Genomic DNA, 20,556 nt, shown 5'->3' on the forward strand with positions numbered 1-20,556 from the left:
ATATGATGTTGAGAGCGGTGAATATTTCATCTCCCGCGATGTAGTCTTCCATGAATATGTATTTCCATATGCCAATGATTTAGAAGTACCTATTGCAGACAACCCTGGCCCGACAATTGCGGCTGTAGTTGATGATGATGTTGTTCACAGCCACTGAGGAAATAAAGACAAGGGGAGTGACGAAGAGGATATATGTGCGAATGATAGGGAGAGCTTTCAAAATAATAATATAAGAGAGGAGGAGAAAGATAATGGAGAGGACGTGTAAGAAGTAGAAGCTAATGGTGATGATGACATAATTAGTGTGGATCCAGCACCGCAAACAGCACCAGAAGAGCAACTTGGCAGGGGACATTGATATCGCACGCCGTCTGTTTTGTTAAAGCCCTATGTAACCTACACTGCTCGATGTATGAAAGACCCCATTCACACTCAAGCCAACTCCGAATCAAAGTCCTCAGGTACGAATCCCTATCCCATAGCAAATTATGTGACATGTACTAACTTCTCTGCTAGACATCAAGCTTTCTTAGCTGCAGTCATTGCAGGAGCCGAGCCTACCAGTTTTTCTGAGGCAGTACAAAGTGAGAAATGGAGAGAAGCTATGAGGAAGGAAATCCAGGCTCTGGAGGATAATGGTACATGGACATTGGAATCTCTACCTCCCGGGAAAAAGGCCATAGGGAGTAAATGGGTCTATAAGATCAAATATAATTCAGATGGGACGATTGAACGGTATAAGGCACGCCTAGTTATCATCGGGAATAGACAGGTTGAAGGATTATATTACAATGAGACTTTTGCTCCTGTGGCCAAACTGACGACAGTCCGAACTTTCTTAGTCATGGCGGCCGCTAGGAACTGGGAGTTGCATCAGATGGATGTACATAATGCTTTCTTACATGGGGATTTGAATGAGGAAGTATACATGCAACTGCCGCTGGGATTTACGTCTAAGGATCGAACAAAAGTGTGCAAACTGAAGAAATCTCTCTATGGACTGCGTCGAGCTCCCAGATGTTGGTTCTCGAAGTTAACAACGACATTGATACAATTTGGGTTTGTCCAATCAGATCCTGACTATTCTTTGTTCACCTATTACAAACACGATGTTCGTCTGCACGTGCTGATATATGCTGATGACCTGATTATTGGGGGAAATGACATTGCTGCTATTGTAAAATTCAAAAAGTATCTTCATTGGTGCTTCCATATGAAAGACCTGGCCCCACTTAAATATTTCCTAGGGATTGAAGTAGCTCATGGCCCTGAGGGAATGTTTTTGTCGCAACGGAAGTATGCCCTAGACATCATCTTATAATGTGGACTCTTGGGAGCCAAACCAACATCCGTGCCCATTAAATAGAATCATCATCTTGCGTTGGCAAAGGGCGCTCTTATGGAAAATCCGAATCGGTATCGACGATTAGTGGGACGGTTGATCTACTTGACCATTACACGACCTGAGTTGTGTTATTGTGTTCATATCCTATCTCAGTTCATGCAAAGTCCACAACAAAAACATTGGGATGCAGCTCTGCGCGTGGTGCGTTATATGAAAGGATATCCAGGACAAGGTCTATTGTTCTGTTCTGATAGTGATCTGTGTCTATATGCCTATTGTGATTCTAATTGGGCAAGCTGCCCGTTGACGTAACGATCGTTGACTGGCTATTCTGTTATGCTGGGGCAGTCGCCGGTTTTTTGGAAAATGAAAAAACAACATACCGTGTCGCGGTCCTCTGCAGAAGCCGAATATCGTTCGATGGCTGCGACAAGCTGTGAGCTGAAGTGGATGGAGAAACTTCTTTTGTCCTTTGGGGTGGCGCATGATGAACCTGCACGATTGTATTGTGACAATCAGGCAGCTTTGCACATAGCCGCAAATCCAATATTCCACGAGCGGACAAAGCATATTGAGGTCGACTGTCATTTTGTTCGCGATGAGCTACGACGTGGGAACATTGTTACTTGCCATGTTCAAACCACAGAGCAGTTGGCTGATATTCTGACGAAGGCTCTGGGAAAAGAGAAATTCGCATATTTCATTGGCAAATTGGGCATTCGGAATCTGCATGCGCCAATTTGAGGGGGAGTATTGGGAAACCAAATCTCCACGTAACCTTCATACCGAATCTCTACGCAACCTTCGTTGGGAACCTTCTTGCATGCATGTAATTAGTATTCTTGGATGTATTTGGAAAATCGATTCCTACTGAAACTGAATCTCCTACCTGTATATATAGGATGTACCTTGAATGATAAAATCACGACAATTTTCCACAAAGGTTTCTTTCAGATCTATATAAAAGCAAATACAAAAACTTATTGAAGAAAATGATAAAATATGACAAAATGATAACTCAGTAACTCACAGCAAAAACGTGCAAAATGGGTTCAAAGAAACTCGAAAACAAATTATGGGTTTATATCAAAGTAGCACCGAAAGAGCTCCTGAGAGGTTGATGAAGTTTCTAAGTTGTGCAGACAGTAAGTTGCGTGCACAAGGTTTTTGCGTTGCAGAACAATGACTAAGGTGGCATTTAATAAATTTGAAATCTGAAGTCTGAAAAGTTAAAAAGATATTAAAAATGTCTAAAATGTGAAAAGAGGCATAGATGCTTTTCTATTTTTTGGAGGCTCATGCTCAAGCTTGTTTGTATTTGACCAAACCTTTAACATTTGAAATTCTTTGATTTTACTATTTTACCCCTATAAAAGGCTATTTGATAATTTTGAGCTTAATTTGTACTATTTCATATAAAATAATTTATCAAATTCAAAATAATATTTAATTAATGAATAATAAATAAAAATTTAATAATTAATAACTAATAATTAATGATTACTAAAAATAACTAATATTTAAGGAAAAAATATTAATATTTAATAAAAAACACAAACAAAAATTAACAAAAATAATTAATAACTAATAAAAAATGAAATAATTAACACTAGTAAGGATACAAATAATTAGTAAAAATTAATGAAATTAATAATTAAAAAATTAAAATTAAACAAAACAATTAACAACTAACAAAATTATTAAATAAATAACACTAATAATTACTAATTAATAGTTAATAATGTCAATCATTAATGATTAACAATTAATAACTAATACATAATATTAAAATAATTAAAACCAAATAAAGATGAAAATAATTAATAAAATCAGTAATTAATTAATAAATAATAATAAAAACAAATAATTAAATACTAAATATGTAACTAATATCTAATAAAAATATTAAATTAATCAACAATGAAAAAAATTAAAATAATTTATAATTAATACAAAAAACTTATAAAAACTAAAAATAATTTATTCAATTCAAATAATTGATTAAAATAAATTATTCAATTCAAAATATAATTTATTAAAAAAACTTAAATTCTGGTCACAAATGCGGAACCATGTCTTAAAAAGTGAATGGACCGTGGGAGGAGATAAAACTTAACAATAAAAAACGAAGGAAATTGTAACACATGTATTCTCCAATAGAGTTTAGTTTAGTTTACAAAGAAATATGTACATAAACGTGAGTTCAATTGGGACCCCAACAACTCAAATACATGACTTTTCTAAGGGATTCTTCGGAATGCTTCGTCTTCTGCTAATTTGTCATCAACTACTTGCTCACCGGGGCCATGGAAGAAGAGATCTTCTTGGCCTGAGAGAAGGATCCCATATTGTTCTTGGTGTGGTGATGTAGGCATCCAAGAGCGTAGTTCCATCTACAAAAACCTTGATCCTTCAAAACCTCAACTGCTCCAATGCTTGCAACTACGATCCAAGCTCTACTTGTCAAACTCATCCTCTATTTTGGATTATGAAACTTTTTTGTTTGGAAATTGGGCGACGAAGGTTCCACATAATTGATTATGAAACATTTTGGATTATGAACTCATTCAAATAATTGATTAAAATAAGTTATTCAATTCAAAATATAATTTATTCAGAAAATTATATCGTTTCCTAACTCGTCGTCTCGCCCTCGCCTGAAACTTTCCACATATTTGATGCATCAATCGTCGGAAAGCATAGACTATGCTCATCAGTGGTTTCGATGGTGCGCCCCTGGGACGATGATCGTGATGTGGCACGGTGACTGGATTAACAAAGCAAAGCCCTTATGAGTCACCACGGCGGTGCGCCCTGGACTCACCGCTCGCGGAAGCCAACAAAGTTCAAGCCTTTTGCATCGGGAGGAAGCTCTGTGACAAGCTTGATTTCTCGATTCACAGTGTTCCTTTCCCCTTTTCTCCACTGCTTCGCAGGTTGCGTAGTGCTACCCCTAAAAGTTTAAGAATACGGCAAGAAGCAATGTCAGATGCAGTTTGTTTGATGCGAAGGTTTGCGGCCATGAAATCTGGAGCAATCTTCAGACGCGCAGGTTTGTGAGAGAAATCAGATGCAGGCGACAATCTTCCTTCTTGTTCGTTCAAGAGAGAAAATGCAATTGAATTAGGTTTTTTAGGTTTTGGGGTTAAACAGGGGTAATTCGTGCCATTTCAAAATTTTTAAAAGGGCATTTTCGACTTTGTGTTGGGTCTGAAACGCATTTAAGCGCGTTAAGTGCCATGTTACGAACTTAAAATTTCAGATTTGAAAATAGATTTTAGATCGGTTTTCAGACATAACACCAAACATGTCTGGTGTCAGAAAAGTAAGTTTTTTAGACACCATACCTCTGAAAAGTGTTATCAAACGCCACCTAAAGTGTGGTGGGAGTGAGTCTGGTAATATGTGTAAGAGGTGAAACGTGGCGTGTAAATTTGGTTGTCCGGTGCTGGAGAGCAAGTGTAGAGTCCAAGTTTGGTTCTCACTAAAATGAAATGACAAAGAACAGAGTCGAGAGAGAAGCGGAAATGAGATTTTGGGTCTTTTGGGAGCTAACGAAATGAATTAATGTCCATCCCGTTAGTTACGCATGCATCAAGGCAAGTGTAGGAGCAGGAGGACACTTGGCGGGCTTTCATTGGGTGAGGCATTTTTGGGGTGCGAGGCAGTGGGGCACAAATTTGAACTCTCTTGATGCCTGATTTCCAATGTCTTTTTCTTTTCTATTAAAATTATCACACTACCCCTCCTCTCACGTGAATATTCTTCCTAGGTGCTCGTAAATTAGAAATACGCTATGAGAAAGGCATGTGTTCTCAAAGTTGTGTTTTTAAGAAATGACAACACATATTTTTGGTTCTGTTTATATTTATGGAGTAAACTTTTTGTATTTGTGTGGCTGCAAAACCGAAAAAAGCAATTAATGAAGGTGTCTATGACACATAGGCACCATTAGGCAACACATCAGAAAATGTATCAATAAAATATCTACCCGTTGGGGGAAACTCCAAAACGGAGCTTCCTGAAACAGGAGAGACGCACAGAAAGATACTTATGGATGCACATAATGAGACTTTTGTTGATGGGGCGCCTATGTGGCACATTTACTCAATAAACGTAAAAGAAACCACACACCCTCCAAAATCTTTATTTCTTAAGAATGAGTTTTGGAAATAGCATTTCCGTCTTGGAACAAACCATTTCTTATCTTAAATGTCTTCCAAACGCATTTCTCTTTTGGATGAATGTATGGAACACGAGAAACATTCTGTTGAATGATACCAAACGGGGCCATTTATTTAAAAAAAATAAAAAAAAGAATACTATTTGTTTTGACACGTCATTTTTCAAGCATGCATGTATTATATTTGTTAGAAGGAAAACTGTATTTGTTTATATGAGAAAAGGATATTACATCGAGCGAGATCAAGCTCCCAAACGAAAGACTGAAGGGACCAAAACTATTTCATTTAAACCCATACACAAATTTTTACAAAAAAAAGGCCACTCTATTTTAGACTCAAAACTACACGAACAAAGGAAATATAATAAAAAAAGTGGCCTTAACGCCTGAATTTCCGCAATATGCCAAAAGAAATCCCAAGATAGAACTTCCAGCCATGAAAGACCACACCTATGGAGAATAATCCTCCAAACGCTACAAGAGAAAGGACACAAACCAACAAATGATCGTGGGATTCTTGGTCTTGATGACAAAAAACACAAGAGAGATCACAAACACGTACTCCATGGGAACTCAACTGATTCTCAGTAGACAGAACCCAACAGTTAGCTAACCAAGCAATGAAGGAGTCATGGTTGTTGTCGCTGCCTAAGGCAATTCCATGTTGACTTCACCATGAAGGAGCCATGAGGAGTCGGCAGCCAAGCAACTATGTCCTCCTGGTTTTTTAAAATTGAGATGGGAAGAGTTCAACCCAAAAGGATTTAAGCAAGGGAAACCGAGACTCAATTGGGCTTCACCTGTGATCCTGGATCATACAACTTTCTGTAGCCATCCTTGAGGTATGAATGATTCCACACTGGGCGACTTCAGGGATTTCGCCTAGAATACCTTTGTCGTGCCAAGGATCAAACCATAACAATGTACTTTTATAATTTCCAATGAAATACCGAACATGAGGTTGAGCATCAATTGTGGAGTGGAACAATGTCCAAAGTTTTGATACGTATCAGCCAATAGTGTCATATCGGGGGCTTTTTGATACGCCCTTATAATGGGTGTTTTGGGTCAGACCATGTTCACGGGGTAGGCGGGCCTTAAACCGATTCCTTTGAATGAACCAGATAGTAAAAAAAAAACTTTAAAAATGGAAAAGCGAGCCTCGATATAGGCTGATACACCCCTACTGGCATATTGGCCTATATCGATATTTTGAACTTTGGATTAGAGCAGGCTATGAACTGCCCAAGCACAACAAGCTGCATTTTACATGTATAATTTAAAAATATTTGTTTTTCATTTTATGGTCATTTTACATGTATAATTTAAAAATATTTGTTGCAGATTAAATCCAAATATGATAAAAAAATGTGACATAATAATCAAATGTGAATGCAGATTTGAATTCAATTTGTTTACAGTTTTACTATCCGCATTATGTGTGGGGTTGGTTTAGATCCAAGCTAAACCTAGCCTATAAGAAAATAGTTGTTTGAGCCTGAAAATTTTGTAAGCCTAACTGGGTTTGGGCTAAGTTATAAGTGATCATCACTGAGTAGGAGTCTTATGATTCGTATCTTATAGTTGCATTAAGCAATACATAAAGCCATAACCAAATACAATGGAGAGAATGACTAATCAGTCCAGGTCAGAATTTTGTAACCCCACCGTACAGGGGGGTGAATCCTTATCGTTAATTGATGCCAAATTTACGGGCAGGATGTGACTTACAGGGGGGCTACTAGTAGCCTACAGGCAGTGCATTCGGTTGCAGAGTACTTAACCAAAAGAAGAGTCAAAGAGAGTTAGAGAAAGACATTAGAAAGTAGGGATCGTTCCTTTAAACCTTTCAAAAGAAATGCAAGAATCTATCAAGTTAATATTTCTAAAGGAGTAAAAGGTGTAGGGAGTAGGACTAGGGATTCCTTGCCTTACGATGCTTGCCATTAATGGTATTCCTAAAGATAACACTAAAAATTAAGTTAGGTTGTAAGTAGGAGAGAGACAAACTAGTTAAGTAATAACTAATAAGTAATAAGTAGTTATATAACTCGGTTTGATTCGGTTTGGTTTCGGTTGTGAAAACCGAAACCAAACTAAACCGTCAGTTTACCATTTTTTGCAACCCGAAACTGACCATTGGTGAAGAAAAACCGGCTGACTCAGGTTGGACCAGACCAGGTTGGATCTTGTTATGAACAACCCTCATACAATGTGCAATTAATATCAACTAAGTCGCTAGTAATAAATGGAAATTGAAAAATGCAAAAAATATTAAAAAAAGGGTAATTTAGAGATTTAGAAAAATTTAAACGGTTACCAGATTTTTTTTTTCAAAAGATAAGTGACGGAATTCTAATGAAGGGGTCCTTTTCAGAATCTAAAAATTTAGGAGGTAGTTTAGGGGAATTGCCACTATTCCAAAGAGTACGTGTAGTAAATTTCCCCTTCTTTTTTCTGAATTAGGATCTCCTGCCAACAAACGGTTCCAACACTCAACCAACTTGATCTTACACCACATATCTCACTTAAGTCCACCTTGCTATGCACGATATGTACAGTGTCAGATGGTTGTTAGGGTGTTAGAACGTTTTTTTGTTGATATGCAATCTGAACTCTCTTTTCCTTAATTCTTCGTGGGCTAAACTAGGGCCCGTCACTGTCTACCAACAATATCTACCACCGCACATCTCATCATAAAATTGGGACCCACTATAAAAGTGATTAAGTGAGACTCGCCATGTATAAGATGTGCGGTGTGAGATCTTCTTCGTAAAGGGTCGGAACGTGTTTTGTTGGCAGAAGATCCTATATCGCTTCCCGTAACCATTTGCAGCGGGTTTTGATCCAAACAAACTCCCAAGTCTCCACTACCAGTTTGCCGAAGGAGGAAGAAAAAGAGAACAGGGTAGAATCATTATTGAGAAGAAAGAGATAAACATGGGCGATCCTTACTGGAGATATGGCTCTGCTGCAGATAGAGGTTTCCTTTTTTTCCTCCTCAGAGCTCAGTTTTTATTTTAAGCATCTGTGTATGTTCTATATTGTATCTTTTTTTTTTTTTTTTCATCTTCGTTCAAACATAATTACTCTAAAATCGCAAAACAGTAAGTCGAAATGTTTACTGTTGAATATTTTTGTGCGTTCTACTTATTTATTTGACCTGATTCATACTCCATGTCGGGTTCAATAAAGGTGCCAACGTTTTAATCAAGCAGAAGAGCTATGCAACATCTAAACCGAATACACAATCATTTGATAAGCACTGAATTTTCTCCTAGTTGGTTGCTGTTTTTAATCAGTTTTTTGAAGTTTATATTTCGTTTTCTTTTCTATCGCGAAAGTTCACTCACTCAAATACGGACTTATAAATAACTGAAACTCAAGAAGGAAGAGGTATTCTACATATTTCCATCTAATTAGACTATCCTACAATTGGCAGTGTATTGGCTATTTCTGCACAATCATTGGTAACTACTAATGACTTACGTGAAAATGTAAATTCTTGATTTTCAATTGCTCATGGCCCTATAAATGGCAATTTGACCTCTTTTTTTTGCGTATGTGATGAAGACATTTTGTTAATATTAGAAGGGTTGAGCTCAGTAGTCATCATCTTCTACGAAAAGATGACCTAGCAAAGCTTCTGGTTAGAGAGTAATGGGCCATACATAATAAAGAAAGACCCTCCCTGTATCTTGAATGTGTTTAACTTAAAGACTCACTGTCTGCGAGGGTATGCTTTGGTTGACAGTTCGGCAATAATGGCTACAAATGTTGTCCTTTTGCTTCAATGAGGGAATCATGGGCCTTGATTATTCGATTATCCATGAAACTTTTACTTCTAGATGTTGGCATCACATCTTTCTTGCCCTCAACTATTTCTCACAATGGTCATTGTTTGACATGATTCCGATTTCATTCATGTCACTAAAGATTTTTTTCTTGTTTAATTATCCTTTTTTCTTTTAAATGCATATCAGTTAATGATAGGGCTTACTTCCTCTTGTTGGTTATCCATTTGTGACAGAGGGTGTTCCAAGAACCAGTTTTCCTGGGTACTTGTCTTCTGACACCTCTTCGTTGGCATCTCATCGCTTGTGGAACTCCAATGATTTTCGAGGATCGTCATCAGAGTACCTGCAGAATGATGTAAAAATTACACATTGCTGTGACTTTTTGTGTCTTTATTCTTAATGTTTTTTTTGGTACACTTTTAATGGGAAACATATACTTTTGCTAATGCCAGATCTTACCACGACCCGGGTCTTATGGTTTAGATCATCTGACTGGCACCAACAGTCGTGTCACACCAGGATTTGGTGGGCTTTCAACTGGAGCAAGCATAGTGCCACCTCTAGAAGATCCAGCATTGATTAGCCAAAGACGGGATATTGCACTAGGCATCAGTCCTGGTATTCCTGACATACTTAATGAAAGGCCCAATTCTTTGAGAAAATCTGAGGGTCTGCAAGGAGAGGAATCAAATATTCTCTTTGTTGATGGACTTCCAAATGATTGTACTAGAAGAGAAGTAGCTCGTATCCTATTCATTCTTTTTTTTAGTTTTATGGCTTCTATTTTGTCATTTTTTGTTGCTTTCTACTTGTTCTGCTTTGTTCATTACATTTTACTCCTTGACCTTCTGTTTGAAGATCTTTTTCGTCCTTTCATTGGCTTTAAGGAAATTAGAGTTGTTCACAAGGAGCCAAGACGTGTATGTCTATTTATTTGCTTGTTTATTGAATTTTTATCTTGTCAAAACTGTTAAGTGGTATTGACTACCCAACTCATTTTTTCCTCCCATAACTTCCTTGCTGACTCAATTGTTTTGTAATGTAGGGATAGATTATGCTATTAAATTTCCAGCTTGTTCTATATATGTATTTTTTTTGCTTTTCGATTGTTCTTCTGCTATATATGCATGAAAATCTCCTAAAACAAACAAGCAGTTATACTGGACAGAGAAAACTACAATAATTCTCATATCTATTGACCTTGTTCTTTGTTTATCACCAAACTATTGAATTAAGATATTGGTTTACAAATTAACTAGTTAAGAGTGGCTATCTAAATGGATTTAGCATGAAGTCAGGTGACCTAAATATGCAGTCTTTTTTGGACAGCTATTTTTAGTGATAGCAAATGCCATTTGACCGAATAGTCCTACTTTACTAGTATTCTAAGTGTTTCAAATGATTTAACTTGATAGTTATCTTTGTCACTAGATTGTATAAGTAGAAACAATAAAGAAAATATCACAATTATATAGAATATATTATACTGCAAGTGAACCAAGTGAATTTTCTTTCATATGTAACATTGCAAAGTTATTTCTTGGCTACTTTATATAAAGGTTGTGCTGTTATTTCTTAAAAATTTCAAAATCTGCTTTTATGTGGAGAATCTATGACTTAATGTGAAAGTCAACAACCATATTTTTCTTAAGAATACTGAAGAATATCTGGTTTGTTGCAACTTTTTGCATATCATGCTTAATGCTTTCATCCATGTATTACCAGTTGAATTTATCCACGGGTAGGGGGTTCATTTATCTTTCCCCCTTTTGTTGTGTGTTTTACCATCTCCATGTAACTCTCCTAAGCCTATTATGCAATCATATAGTGTTGGTCATTCCCCTTTTAATTACTAAAGCAGAAATGTTACTGGAAATAAATCTCTCACCCTTCCTTGGTAGGAGTCTTCTCTGTGTATGAAGCTGCTAAAAGCCCAATTACTGTTTTCATTTCCATTCAGTAGAATAATATTTATTCCTCATGGCTACAATTAGCAAGAGACCTTCCCTCAGACCTCAATGGGATGTTATTGCAAAATAATGACTGAACAAGAAGCATCAAGAGTAACCAAGGAAGACAGGAGCATATTGTAGAAGTTATTTGTTAGCTCCACTAGCTTCTTACCCGAAGCTGCTAAACCTAGAGGAAGGAGCCTTTTCTGCATAGCTACTAGATTGAAGATTCACCTTTTATGGTACTATAAACTGATAAAGCATCAAGAAAAATGTGTTAGAAAGATGATGTAGACTTATGTGTTAACCTTGAAAACTACAACTTTGGGTTTTGTAGAGGGTTAAGGGATGAAGAGCTAGGTTAAATGGAAGGCTTGTTGCATCTCCTCGATACAGTTTACTTGGAATCTGATAAACATGATAGACGGGTTTGGGCTCCCTATCCTAAAGGTTTGTTTTCTTGTGACTCCTTTTTTAAGTCCCTTTGTCAGTCTCCCAATCCATAGGATTTTCCTTCAAAGGAGATTTGGAGTAGGCCTAACCCCCCCCACCCCCCCCCCCCCCCAAAAAAAAAAGTGCCTTTTGTTGGGAGATGTTTTATGGAAAGAGAATTGATGCTTTTTATGCAAATCTCATAGTGAGAGCTTTTACCACTTACTAATTTGTTGCTCTTTTTTTGGACATTTGGGATTGGTGTTTCTCTTTGTTTGGATGCAAGTGGGATCTGCCTATGAAGGTTAATATGCTCTTCAACTCATCCACTTTTGCTTGGCCTAAAAAGAGAGGTAGGATCATGTGGAGATGTATGAGGGCAGCTGTGATTTGGACTTTATGGGAAGAAAGCAATGCCAGAATTTTTCAAGAGGAGAGAAGCAAGCAAGAGATCAAAGATTTTGTGTTGATTAGAGCAATACATTGGATTAGAACATGGGATATATTTCACCAATTCTCCTTCAATAATATATGGAGGAATTGGTTGGTGGTGACAAGAAGCTACTCTACAAAGCCAAAGGAAGACTTGGTATGGATCCCTCCTCCTGAAGGATATTGGAAGCTGAACTTTGATGGGAGCAGCCAAGATAACCCAAGTCTATTTGGAGTAGGAGGGGTTCTAAGAGATAAACAAATTTGTGTTTTGTTTTGGGATCAGTGTGGGCAGGGGGTTCAGCTGGAGCTGAAATTCTTGCTGCTTTGCAAGGAGCCTAGATTGCAAGTGAGATGAATGTGGAAATGATTGAAGGTGATACTAAATTAGTAGTAGGGTGGATGAAAGATCCGAAGACTGAAATGTGGTGATATAGAAATGAAATCAAGAAATTCAAATGACCGTTTCCAATAAAAAATCAAGAAATTCAAATGGTTAAAAGGAATATGAATGTGAGAATACAATGGGTGAGGAGGTTGGCTAATGCATTGGCTGATTGTTTAGCTATAACAAGGGATGAATAGGGATTCATTAAAATAGAGTTTTAAAGGCGTGGGAGGTTACAGTGTTTTAAAGGGATGAATAGGGCTCCAAGTGAGGCCCCCCCCTTTTCTAGTGGTATGCATCTTCATTCTTCCAAATATAAAAGATTTTTATTAAAAATAAGGAAAAATGAGGTCCTCCTTCCCCTTCTCCCTCCTTCCTCCTTGTCCCCCCTCCTCTTAAGTAGGCTTACGCCTCTTGCGTTCTGAACTATGCCTCATGCCTCTAGGTAGTGGAACGCCTCACGTCACACCTCTGCGTTTTAAAACATTGCATTAAAACATGTCAACTTCTTAGCTGAAGCTAATAAATCTAGAGGAAGAAACCTTAGTAAAGAAGCGTCTATATTCTCAGTCCACCTTTCTCAAGGCTCTGGGTATCTAGGACAAACATTCAGCAATAGTCTTCTAGTGAAAAGAATTATATTTTTGATGATTAGTCAAAATAATGGTGACTTCAAGTTATTGATAGAGAGCCCAGGACTATACGTGTTTAATTTCATGATGATGTTTTATGCATTACAACTCCTATGGACCTTTGTCAAATTATCTTGGGAAAGTGATGGATGGACAGGGGAAGTGGTGCAAATGTGAGCCTAGTAAAATTAGTATAGTCTTTGCCAAGGTTCAAAATTTCGTCACGTATCAGCCCGTATCGGTTGATTCATATCGTTCCAGCAAGTTTTCGGCACGGTACATGGTACCAAATTGAATGTGCCATATCTATTCGTCGTATCGAGGCCGTATCGTGCCCGTATCGTTGAGTATCAGTGCGGTAGCGTATCGGCTGATACAATACGATTTTACTATGGCGGAAACACAAATAAAACTCCCTTTGAAAGAGGGTTTCTAAACCCATTTCAGAAGCCCTCTTTCTTTCCCAAACCCTTCAAAAAGCTTTTTAACCTTTTTAAAGACTCAAATCTTGTAAAAATTTGCCAAAAAATCTATAAATTTGCAAGATTCAACAAGTTTTTCAAGGTTGTGAAAAAAGGAATGAAACTAAATATGTTTTTTCAAATTTCTTTTACCATTTTCAGCCAATGTTAGAAAAGATAAGGGGAAAGAAAGTGGTTTGCCCCCTCCCCCAGACCCCCCCCGTCCCCCTTTTCGTTGTAGCCTAATTTATTTTTTTGAGTTAGGGGGGTCTTGCTCCGCTTCGACAAGACCCCCCTTTTAACAACTACTGTGCATATTTATTTTTCTTAATATAAAAGTTTTTTATTAAAGATAAAGAAAAAAAATGAAATCCCCCCTTCCTCCTTCCTCCTTCCTCCTCTTAAGGAAGCTTACACCTCTTGCATTCTGAACTATGCTTCACGCCTCTAGGTAGTGGAATGCCTCTGTGTTATAAAACATTGATATTTATTTATTTTTTAATTTTTAGAATAAAATATGCAAAATAATTATTTCATCTATTATGTCCATAAATCCATTCAATTTTTTGGTACATATTTACTTTTCATAATTTTAATTTAATTGTTAGAATAAAACATGCAAAATAGTTATTTGAATAAAAATAAATAATTATTTAGCTTTTAGAAAATTAGAATAAAACATGCAAAATAATTACTTGATCTATTATGTCCATAATTAGATAGTATGTTTCTATTCCCAACTTCCCGTTTATTGATTATAATATGTTTTTTCATAAAACCCACTAAAATGTGTTATTTTTATGCATAAATAGCTCAATTATGTCTTATATTTAGTGATATTGATGTTTATTTATGATTTATTAGAGTATTCATAGCATTTCCATGTGTTTCCATGAGTATCTTAATTTTTCGTCCGTATCCATGCGTATCCAAGGCGTATCCCGATACATCTCTTAAATTTGCCTTTCTGATACGCATAGCGTTTCCGATACTTTGAACCTTGGTCTTTGCACGATAGCTGAAAAGTTATTCTAGCAGGAAGATTCTGAGGAAATACTCATTATTGAAGAAATTGTAAAAGAAAAGAATGCGGAAGTGATGGGTTATTTGGAAATAAAGCCAGAAATCATATTGAATAATGATATTACTTATTTGTCTCTTTATTTGAGGAGATTTATGACACGGTCAAATTGAATAAAAAGTTTCTTTGTGGTTCATTGCAGTTGTAGAACTAAAATACAAAGCTTGCAATTTAGAAAGCCAAGATCTGTACATGGTATGAGATTTTCAGCAACTGTGAGGCTACATACATAATCTTCAACTTTGAGGATAAGAGTAGGATACTAGAAGACTGGTGATGGACTGTTATATGTTCATGTCAAATTTAAAGATATGTCAAGGGCTTCTTTTGGGTCAGACATTTGATTTTCTTTTGAGATGGGGGGGGGGTATAATTGTAACGATGTCATTTGATTACCTTTTGAGATGTATATACTTATTATCACAAAAAAAGCAATTGCTTTATTTTATTAAGAAAATGGTTGGTTATTGATCAAAAGAAAATGTGTATAATTGCCTTGTTTTGATTGGTTTGAGTTAGTTCTCACTTCTCAGCTGAGAAGTGCTTGTCATTGTTCCTTTTTATTTCATAAGGTTTCCTTTTTTCTCTTGTTATAAAAAAGGTCTTCAGCTTTGGAGAGAATGGTGGGGTTTAATGATCAAGAAAGTGCATAAAATTTTTGTCAACCTTCACTGTATCAAATAAGTCTCTTCAACATCCTAACTTATGCAAAGTAGGCGGTTTATATTTTCTTTTTTCCCTTTGATAATTGAAGAAAATCATCTCTGAAAGAAAAATAGGAAAGGAGTTTTATAGGCTTGTGCAAATACCACAAGCCAAAAGTGCCAGGGCAGTTGGTGTAAACTTAGGAGCAATCTTTTCCCCCTGAAGAGTCGGTGATTGATGTAGGATGAGTGGTGAAAATATTGGGTTTCTTAGGTTTGTCACTTTCTTCCCTGATTGAAGTGGTCAAAACACATCTATTTCTAGCCATGAGGGGCTTTATTTTGTATGGTGGCTACTTATAGAGCTGGGGAATTGTTTTCTGATTGCCTTTCACTACTCAGGGGTAATCTTTTCCCCTGGAGAGGTGGTGACTGATGTAGGATGAGTGGTGAAAATGTTGGGTTTCTTAGGTTGGTCACTTACAGTGGATATGGCTTTAAATAGAATGGGTTGGCAAAACAGGAATCATGTAGCCGATCCCATATAGTTGGGATAAGGCATGGATGATGATGATGAGGTTTGTCACTTTTTAACCTGATTGAAGGGGTCAAAACACATCTGTTTCTAGCTTTGAGTGACTTTATTCTGTATGGTGGCTATCTGTAGAGCCAGGGGGTTGTTTTCTGATTGCCTTTCACTGTAGAGCAGTGTTGCATGGATTTGTACACAAAAATCAGAACCTGACATACGTTGGTGTTTGACTCAGCAAGCCAGAATGTGTAGGCATGAGTGCCACCTAGGTTGTTTGAAATCTTTATTGTGACTTGTGACAATAAGAAATATGTTCAAATGCTTGGTCCGCAAATATGAAAGTTTAAATTACCAAAGCGCAATCTTCTCTCACAGAGACAACTGCTAGAATTTAGGTAATTTTTTTTATTAATGATACAATTAAGGACAGTTATTTTTACAGGACTCTGCAGTTAACATTAACTAGGGTTGATCATCCATTTCGCTCAATGCAGTTATAAGAGATCTTATATATATATATATATACATACATATATATATATATATAAAACAATTTTTCTACAACAAAGTTTCTGTTTTTTATTGTGTAAGCAACAAAGTTTCTGTTATTAGCATAACTTATATTTATTATATATAACTTTGCCATTTCTCTTGAAAACCTGGCTTTAGTGATAGGGCTTCAAAACTTGTATTCTTGAATTGGTATTTATTTGCAAAATGTAACATTATTAATATGAATTAATTCTTTTGCTGTTTTGTTGCATATTTCTCTCTCTCTCTCTCTCTCTTTTATTTCTTTATTCAGTTCATTGTGAATCTCTTAAACTGCAGAGTGGGGATAAGGCAATGGTCTTGTGCTTTGTTGAGTTTGATGATGCAAAATGTGCTCTAACTGCTCTTGAAGCTCTTCAAGGTTTGTCAAGCATTTTTAATAATCTCTGATCTAGCTTTTAGCTTATTTCTTATCAAAATAGTTCCATATTTATATTGTGCTTAATCTAGTGTGGTTTTATTGGTGCCCAAACATTGACTTGGACTGAAATTTGGGACCTCCCGCAGGTTACAAGTTTGATGACAAGAAACCAGATTCCCCTGACTTGAGAATCCAGTTTGCACGATTTCCTTTCCGTTCACTGACTGATCGTGAAGATCGACGACTTGGAGTTCCGCGGTAATCAATAGTCAGAAAGCTCAGCTTTAATGCTTGATTTGGCCAAGGATATTCCTCTCTTTGAAAGACTACCGGAGAACATAGAATCAATGATTTCTAGAGAGATATACTTTGGGTATTTACGTAGATATTTGGCCAATGTAAGAGGCCTTCGGGAGAAAATCCATGACGACTATTGTGTAACACAGTTGTCACTCTGTAGTCGTAGCATTGAATATTGGTGACTGCCTGCTGAACAAATTCATTTATTTTACATGCTAAACTAATGGGTACATGAAAATGCTCCTCGTTTAAAGGGGTTCTTTAGTGCCTTGTTGCCGTTAACTAGCAATATGCTATACTCAAAGTCAAAGGTGGACTTCCATCCAAGGAGGGTGAGGTTCTTTGGTGTGAGTTACTGAACTGTTAGTAGGCATGTTAGCTTGCCCGATACATGTTTTCTGCCATTTTCCCTTTCTGTTTTGGGCTTTTGGTTAATTTAACCAAGCTTAGGGTCTGTTTGGTTTGCAGGAATAGGGGTCTGGAAAGGGCTATTCCGATTTCCAACTGTTTGGTTGAGCGGAATCGGAACCCCATTCCCATTCCTGCTGGAATGGCATTCCTCCATTTGAGGGAATGGCCATTCCCTGCCCCTCCCTTGGGAATGAAATCCCATTCCCGTTGATTTTAATTCTCATCCCATTCCTGTCTGAACCAAATAGATTTATGGGAATGGACCATTCTGCCTTTGATTATGGAGGATTTTGATTCTGATTCCGATTTCAATTATGAACCAAACGGGCCCTTAATTATTGGTTTTGGTTTGTAGGGGTTTTACTCTCTACTCAAACGCAATGCTGACTTTGGGGTAATAAACTCTTGGCCCTTCTACCCACATAGCTCGGACAGCAACCAAAATTACCACCAATTGCAAATTTGCAGTCTACGGTCTACCTTTTCTGCTCGTTCCCGATTCACTTATGGATGCTAAAGTGCTAAACATGTTTTTTTGTGCATTTCCTTTCATTTGCGAACGAGAGTCCCTTTGTCCTTGGCCGTACATGCGGAGTCCGTTTCTTTCACATACTAGATGGAGGATAGTCACGTACATTTGTTTATTTTTCAGTAAAATGACAAAACAAAAGTCAAAAGAAGGTACGCCTGTCTGCTTCCTCCTCACTTTCCAATGTAGCAAGTCTCAGCCTTAATCTCTCTGGGTCCAAAGTTTCAGCTCGAGATCATTTCAAGGATGCGTATGTTTTTTTGCACATGCCAGTAAAAGAGAAGCAAAAGCAATATACTTCTACAGGGTGTAAGATTTTGGTGACATATAAGCTCCATGGGCTTCCTCAATTCATCTTCCTTGTAGGAAAAATTTTCAATTCTTATTGGCATCTATTGCATGCTCGGTGTTTTCCTTAACCGCAGTGTCTTATTTCAATAAGCTTCTTTATTTTCTTTCGTTACATAATACTTATTTCACTCTTCAAATATTCTCAAAAACGGTGCCACTTCGTAGTCACATCGGATATCTAATATATATAGCTTTCAGGCTACAGATCCTATTATTGAGTTACATGTTTTTTTTTTAAATTTAGGCACATGGCATTTTTTGAGAAGTTGATATTAAAGTCCACAACCCACAACCCACTATTAGGCTATAACTCCCCACCATTCAGACACATAGCCTTCTTATTTTTCTGGAAAGCTAGACACTTGACATTTTCTGAGAAGTTGTTGTTAAAGCCCACAACCTACTACCACAATTTTTAAGGCAAGTGGTTTTTTCATTTTTTAGAAAACTAGACACGTGGCAATTTCTGAGAAATTCTTACTAAAGCCTACAACCCATGACCCACTATTAGGCTACAACTCCCCACCATTCAGACACACGGCCTTCTCATTTTTTTGGAAAGCTAGACACTTGACATTTTCTGAAAAGTTGCTGTTAAAGCCCACAACCTACTACCACAATTTTTAATCCATTCCTAAAAAAATGCAGAAAATGCAAAAATGGTTATCCACAACCACTTCTGTCTACATTCTATTAATCTCAGTTAATCATCATTAACCCTCTACTTATCATAACAAAAGAAAATGATCCATATTCTAATAATTATTGAAAAGATATCTTTTGAAATTTTAATAATTATTAAAAATATTAATAAATATAATTTAACATTATTGATTTCATAATGTAAATTTAACATTACTTATTCCCCGTAATTAGTACGGGGTCATTCATTAGTTCTCAATAATATTAAGGCTCCATTCATTTTTATTTTAACCATTTATCCGGGTAAATGTTTCTTGGAATACATGGGGTAAGTGTATTTACTTGTATTTTTTTAGGTGAATGAGATAATAACTATTTTATCCTTAAAAAGGGACGATATTGCCTCATCGACAATTTTCTACCATGGTGAAAAAAGTTATTTATCCACTTCACCACTTGGGAGAAGGGGTATTATGTATACAGGTAAGTGATAAGTGATATTCAGAGAGAATAACTTTTTCATGGGTCTTGCATGAATTCGTAAAAAGAACATAGAATTATTGGTCAATGGAAACTATTTTCCCATTAACCAAAAAAAAAGAAGGAATGGGGCCTAAAAAGCACATTGTTTGGTTAGTTATTTTTTGAGAAAATAGAAAAAAAATGCATAGCCTGATTCTCAAAAAATGGCCCACTTTGGGAAATTTTTTCTTTTACATTTTTTTTTCAATCTATCAAAACTAGACCGAATTGGAAAAACTGGGAACCGATCACTAGCTAGTTTTGTTTCACCCCAAAACTGTCTTTTGGCCAAAAACTGTTGATTTGGTCAGCGAACCATTGACCTGGGCAGTCGAATCGTCGGCCCAGACAATGGTTTTTGGTTGTTTTTTGTTTCTAAATTTTTAAATTTTAAATTTTTTTTGTTAGAGTGGGCCATCCATTCGGACCAAACGGCCAAACCGTTTGACTTGGGAACTGGAGCCCATAACGGTTTCATGTCTGGTCTGGTTTTAAAAGCCTTACCAAAACATTGCATGGTATGGTCCCTGGCGTGGCTTTATGTGACGCCCATTGGAACAAAACACTTCCAAACATAGCCATTGGAATCAAACACCTAGGGGTGTCAACCGATTGATTGGTTTTGGATTGGATCCAATTTGATCCAAATCTTATCAAATCAAATTTGGATAGTCCATTATAATTATTGGATTGAGTCAATCCAAAATAAATTGGTCCATATTCTTATTGATCTGAGTTGGACCTAAACCAAATTTCCAATAATCTGATCATGAGGCCAAACCCTTGTCCAATTTGAAACCGATCATAATCGAAGCTGGCATAAAATCACTTTTATGAAAAGTACTTTTAGGAAAGCACTTTCACAAAAGTACTTTTAGGAAAGCACTTTCACAAAAGTACTTTTACGAAAGCACTTTTATAAAAGTACTTTTTATAAAAACACTTTTATAGAGGTACTTTTTATAAAAGCACTTTTACAGAGGTACTTTTTATAAAAGCACTTTTATGG

General features: G+C 36.6%; 2 protein-coding genes across 2 annotated transcripts; both read left to right on the forward strand.

Annotated features, from left to right (window-relative positions):
• Window positions 1–412: 412 nt before the first annotated feature.
• LOC148790559 (uncharacterized) lies at window positions 413–2,089 on the forward strand. The gene is made up of 2 exons (XM_088889613.1): window positions 413–883; window positions 1,694–2,089. Exons 1-2 carry the CDS (start codon window positions 413–415, stop codon window positions 2,087–2,089), a joined length of 867 nt encoding a protein of 288 aa, XP_088745739.1.
• Window positions 2,090–8,307: 6,218 nt separating this feature from the next.
• On the forward strand, window positions 8,308–17,312 carry LOC104590401 (RNA-binding protein 1-like). The gene is made up of 6 exons (XM_010249068.3): window positions 8,308–8,511; window positions 9,559–9,680; window positions 9,778–10,069; window positions 10,184–10,245; window positions 16,711–16,792; window positions 16,939–17,312. Exons 1-6 carry the CDS (start codon window positions 8,469–8,471, stop codon window positions 17,052–17,054), a joined length of 717 nt encoding a protein of 238 aa, XP_010247370.1. The 5' UTR covers window positions 8,308–8,468; the 3' UTR covers window positions 17,055–17,312.
• The last annotated feature ends 3,244 nt before the right edge of the window (window positions 17,313–20,556 follow it).

Source organism: Nelumbo nucifera, chromosome 6, assembly GCF_055504915.1.
Source record: "Nelumbo nucifera cultivar China Antique chromosome 6, China Antique-T2T, whole genome shotgun sequence".
Taxonomy (NCBI): Eukaryota; Viridiplantae; Streptophyta; class Magnoliopsida; order Proteales; family Nelumbonaceae; genus Nelumbo; species Nelumbo nucifera.